General features: G+C 37.7%; 1 protein-coding gene across 1 annotated transcript; it reads left to right on the top strand.

Moving 5' to 3' along the window:
- The first annotated feature begins 1,332 nt into the window (after nt 1-1,332).
- On the top strand, nt 1,333-2,268 carry LOC107148714 (olfactory receptor 8S1-like). The gene has a single exon (XM_015493447.1). It carries the CDS (start codon nt 1,333-1,335, stop codon nt 2,266-2,268), a length of 936 nt encoding a protein of 311 aa, XP_015348933.1.
- The last annotated feature ends 3,127 nt before the right edge of the window (nt 2,269-5,395 follow it).

Below are 5,395 nucleotides of genomic sequence, written 5' to 3'. Positions count from 1 at the left end.
GAGGAAAGATATTAGAAGGGAAGGGAAGAAGTCACTAAAGAGAATGAGAGTAGGCAGGTAGAATTCAAGGAAGGGGGAATAAGAAAATTGAAAAGAAATGAAAAGACAAAAGAAACAAAAATAACAAAGATTAGATAATAAAGAAAGAAAAGATGAGAAAAAAATTTTAACAAAAATAATAATGATAATAAAAAAATGAAAATTAAAATTTAAAAAAAAATAATAATAAAATTAAAAAAATTTAAAAAATAAAAAAAATTTAAAAAAAAATTAGAAACATTGAAAAAAGTTAAAGAACAACAACAAATAAAAATTGAAAATGAAAGAAAAAGAAGAAAAAAAAAGAAAAAGAAAAAAAAATGATAATAATAATAATAATAAATGCAGTCCTAGGGTTCTATTAACTTCTCTTCCAGTAGGTGGAGTAGGCTACCATTTTTTAAAAAATTCATTATTATTGTATACATATATTTTAAAATTAAATGATAATATGACGTCAGTAAATAAAATGGTAAAATTTAAAACAAGAAAAATCCCTAATCTAAATTCCACATTGTCTAAATTCCTTATTGTTTTCCTATACTCCAGTGGTTTCAAATTCTTCACCTTGGCTCCTATTCCCATGATTGGTCAAATAATTAGGTCAAAACCCCAATTTTTTTAGATGTTGATGGACCTTTATTTTATTCTCTAATTTATATTCGGTGCTGAGAATTGAACCCAGTGCCTCACACTTGCTAGGCAAGCGCTCTACCACTGAGCCATAATCCCAGCCCTGGAACACTAATTTTATAACCATCAAAACCTTTGTAATTTCTTGTAGTCACGCAGGCATGCTCACCCACATACATGTAGACCTCTGATGACCTCATTTAAACTTATTGAAAAAAAAATGAAGGAATGAAGTAGGAACTCCCTTCACTTCTTATACTCTTGACTTTCCCTTCTATGTGGAATAGTGCCCCTGTTCCTACCTACATCATTTTTATCTAGATTTAATCCTCTTTCCATTACTTAGGCAATTCATTCCTGAAAAGTTCCTTTCTCCCATCGGAAATTCTCCTGAAGTGAATCACTCTCAGCCCCATAAAAAATACTCTAGCTAAAAAAAGATTATAATAAATAATAACATGGTTGATTTAGAATATCAGTGGCATGATAATGAGCAGAAAGTTAGCTTTTAAATATCTGAATGTATTTTGGGGGTAGTGTTGAGAAGATAATTATGGAAGATAAGAACTGGGTTCTGTAGTAACTAAGGGGTATGGGGGTATTAAAAGCTTTTTGATTTTTGATTTTTTTTTTTGTATTCCAGAGATAACACTTCTCTATATGGCAATGAAAAACTCCAGTGCTCTCAGTGAGTTTATTCTTCTCGGGCTGTCGTCTGACCCCTACATTCAGGCTATACTCTTCGTGTTGTTGCTTCTGATTTACCTCCTCACTCTCATGGGAAATTTCTTGATGCTGCTGGTGATCACAGCTGATTCTAACCTCCACACACCCATGTATTTCTTCTTGAGACAACTGTCCTTCTTAGACCTCTGCCACTCATCTGTCACAGCACCCAAGATATTGGAGAACATGCTCTCTGAAAGCAAAACCATCTTTGTAGAGAGCTGCTTTGCTCAGGCCTTCTTTGTGTTTGCCACTGGTGGCACTGAGGCCTGTCTGCTGGCTGCGATGGCCTATGACCGCTATGTTGCTATCAGCTCCCCTCTGCTCTATGGCCAGGTAATGAGTAACCAGCTCTGTGTTGGGCTTGTGTGGGTCTCCTGGGGCCTGGCCTTTGTTGATGCTCTCATCAATATCCTGCTGGCTGTTAACTTAGATTTTTGTGAGGAGCAAACTATTGCCCACTTCAGTTGTGAGCTGTCTTCTCTCTTCCCTCTGTCTTGCTCTGACACCTCTGCTAACTTCACCCTCCTGCTCTGCTCCTCTGTCTTTCATTTCTTTGGAACCCTTGTCATGATCGTTTCTTCCTATGTCCGCATTGTTTCCACCATCTTGAGGGTCAGCTCCACTACCGGCAGAAGCAAGGCCTTCTCCACCTGCTCCTCCCACCTCACTACTGTGATCTTGTTCTATAGCTCAGGTTTCATCAGCTATCTCTTACCAACCTCAGGTTCCTCCCTGGAAATGATCTTCTCCTTGCAGTACAGTGTGATCACTCCTATGCTGAATCCCCTCATCTACAGTCTGAAGAACAAGGAGGTGAAGGCAGCTATGGCAAGAATATTCAGAAAATATTTTAATCCTCTCCTGTAGCAGACACAAAATCATGATGAAACAGACCCTGAACTCTGATGCTACTTTAAAGAGAATTTCTTCATTGTCCATGAGAAATGCCACCAGGAACTCAATGCCTTTTTCTTTTTTGGAAATGGTTGCTTGGAGGACAAGAGAACTCTCAGGATTATCAGTCTTATTCAGAGAAGGAGAAATGAATTAGCTCTCTTTTTCAGGGGATTGTTTTATTAAAATGTTGATTTATTTTTCATATCTATGTAAACATCCATTGCTATTTGTGGCTCTTTATTCTGTCACGCTTCTGATAATTACAACCACAAAAACCTTAAGAAAGCTTGATGATCTCAGATTCATATGGTGATCAAGGGGGGTGATCCTATAACCCAGGGTAGGTTAACCATTCTACCCCTATTTCCTGACAGAATATTGCAAAAAGTGAAACGAAGATTCAAGCAAGGCTATTCAGAATCTTTCTGTAGGAACTCTGACTATTGAGTACAAACCATCAAAAAGCAAGTAAGCATTGGAATAAAATCAATCTACCTGAGGGTCCTAAACAAACTATGAATACTGTTTCCTGGGCAATTGTTCTTCCTGGGGTCATATTTGTAATAAAAATAGAAACAATGGCAAATTCTTAACTGGTGCCAAGAAATGTAGTAAAATCCTGTGGTAGAATGATGTCAGCTTCCTAATCCCCAGGACCTAGAAATATGCTATTTTACATGGCAAAAGGAACTGAGAAAAATGTAATCACAATTATAAAATAGGAAGGGCATCCTAGATTATATGGAGGAATTTTATCTATTCATATGGATACTAAAAATTTGTGAACTTTTTCCAACTGTAGGTAGAAACGATAAGTTCCGAGTTAATGTAAACAGGAGAAGGATTCAATCCACTGTTGCTGGCTTTCATGACAGAGGAGTCTGTGAGCCAGGGATCGTGGGCAGTTTCTAGTAACTCCAATAAGACCAGCCATCAGTCAGCAAGGAAACAGAAATCTCGATTCATGGAATTTGTGGCACTGAATTCTGCCAACACCCTGAATGAGCCTAGAAGTGTTTTCTCCCCAGATCCTCCAGATAAGGCCTTCTGACAACTTGATTTGGCCTCATGTAACTCAGACAGAGAAAATGGGTAAGCCCATCGAGACCTCGAACCTAAAGCACTAAAGCATTTGTGGCATTTTAAGTTACTAAATTTGTAATAATTTGTTGTGGCAGCATCAGAAAGTGAATACAACATCTTACTTTTATTATAATACTTAACCATCTCAACAAGTATATAGTTATGTTTTTAGTTTTCCTTTACTGATGAGAAAATGAGACGCAAGATGTGTGTATGCCTTTCCAGGGAATCACAGCAAGGAAATGGTGGAGCTGGAATTTAAGTTAGGTAGTCTGAACTAAGTTATTCTCTCAGTTACTGAAATGCCCCCTCCATTAGTTTACAAGGCTCCAACATCATTTCCGTAGTTATGTACTATCAGATTCAGGTGCTTTCAACCAAAGAATGGTAACTGATCTTGAAACAGGTCTTAAAGGTGAGTGGCAGGCAACAGAACGAAGTATTTAGAATTAGACAGTGATGTGTTCTACTCTTCCTCTTCTATTTTGTAAAACTATCCTGTCCCCCTCCCCACAATTTCTCTTCTCCCTCTAATCAAGCTGTCCACAGTCAATTTCTCTTCTTACAATTGGTTTTGGAATTGAAACTAAGTTTTGTTTGTAGGCAATAACTCTCAGGGAAATGAGGACATGTGGAATTAATTATTGTACTGAGATGTACAAAAAGAAGTGAGTCATCCACTTTTACTGCTGATGGTATATCATTGCCACTCTTCTACTCAGACCCATGATTGCCTGATACCATAAATATTGTGCTAATCCTGTGAATAATGGGAAGTTACTAAAATTAAGCAAGTTTAAGAGAATGAGGAAGGCCAAGACTATAGGGGGTTCAATTTTTAAGACAATGACTTCATTTCTTGGTTTTTGACCTTAAGGTGCTGAAAGAATACCTGTCTTTCTACAGAGATGTAAAGCAGAGGCTGTTATGGTTTTGACCTGGAATGCCCCCTGCAAGAGCTTGTGTGTTGAAAGCTTGGTCCTCAATGCAGCAAGGTTGAGAGGTAAAATGATTAGCTCATTAGGTTGTAACCTCATCAGTGTATTAATTCATCTGATGGATTAGTAGTTTGGATGGTTATTGTAGGCAGGTAGGGTGTGGCTGAAGGAAATAAGTCACTGGGTGCATCCCCTTGGGGACTATATCTGCCCTTGGTCCCTTCCCCGACCCCTCTTTCGCTCAAGCTTACTATGAGCTGAGTGTCTTTTTTCCACCTGGCCTTTTCCACTATGATGTTCTACCTCACCTCAGGCCCAGACAATGGAATCTGTTGGCCAGGGACTGAACATTTGAAACCATGAGCCAAAGTAAACTTTTCCTCCCCGAAGTTGCTCTTGTCAGGTATTTTTGTCACAGTGAAGAAAAACTGACTAACACAGAAGTTTTACAAAACTAACTCTGAGTTAGATTCAGTTATCTGCTAAGTTACAACACTAGTTGAATTTACTGTCACCCCAAGTCATTTATGGGAGCACTGGATGTTGATGAGAGAATGTTATCATTTCAACAAATGCAATAATGGCATCTTAGAGAATTTGGAGGACCTGGAGAACCATGGACTTCCAAGCGTCTCTAAAACCGCCATGCCTCCTTTGCCTCAGCATGCTGTGGCTCTCTAGTGCAAGAGAGCTGGTCACTCCTCTCACACTGCATGTTCCTCCGTGTTGCTCAGTTAAGGTTCAGGATTCAAAAGTAACATAAACTGAAGGGTAAATTGGAATTAGAGAAGAAAATAACTAAATCTGAAAGAAATAATAGAAATAGATTAATTTTTATATCCAATAGCCTAGGAAGAATTTCTGGGAATAGATTTTATTTTTCTCAACTAGGAGAGCAAATTTAATTTCCATGTATTTTAGTGTTTTTCAAATAACTTTTTAAATATCTACATTCATTTATATAGACATCATTTTACCCAAATACTTGAATGGAATCATATTATTCAATCTATTTCTTGGCATTTTTTTTCCTTGACTTGCTGCCTTTTCCACCTCTTCTCCTACTTACGCTCACT

Source organism: Marmota marmota, unplaced genomic scaffold (assembly GCF_001458135.2).
Source record: "Marmota marmota marmota unplaced genomic scaffold, marMar, whole genome shotgun sequence".
In the NCBI taxonomy this organism is placed as follows: Eukaryota; Metazoa; Chordata; class Mammalia; order Rodentia; family Sciuridae; genus Marmota; species Marmota marmota.
This window is presented reverse-complemented; position numbering and strand designations above follow the sequence as displayed.

Excerpts from the sequence above, each read along its gene's own strand:
- LOC107148714 (XM_015493447.1), top strand. The coding sequence starts at position 1,333 with ATGGCAATGAAAAACTCCAGTGCTCTCAGTGAGTTTATTCTTCTCGGG.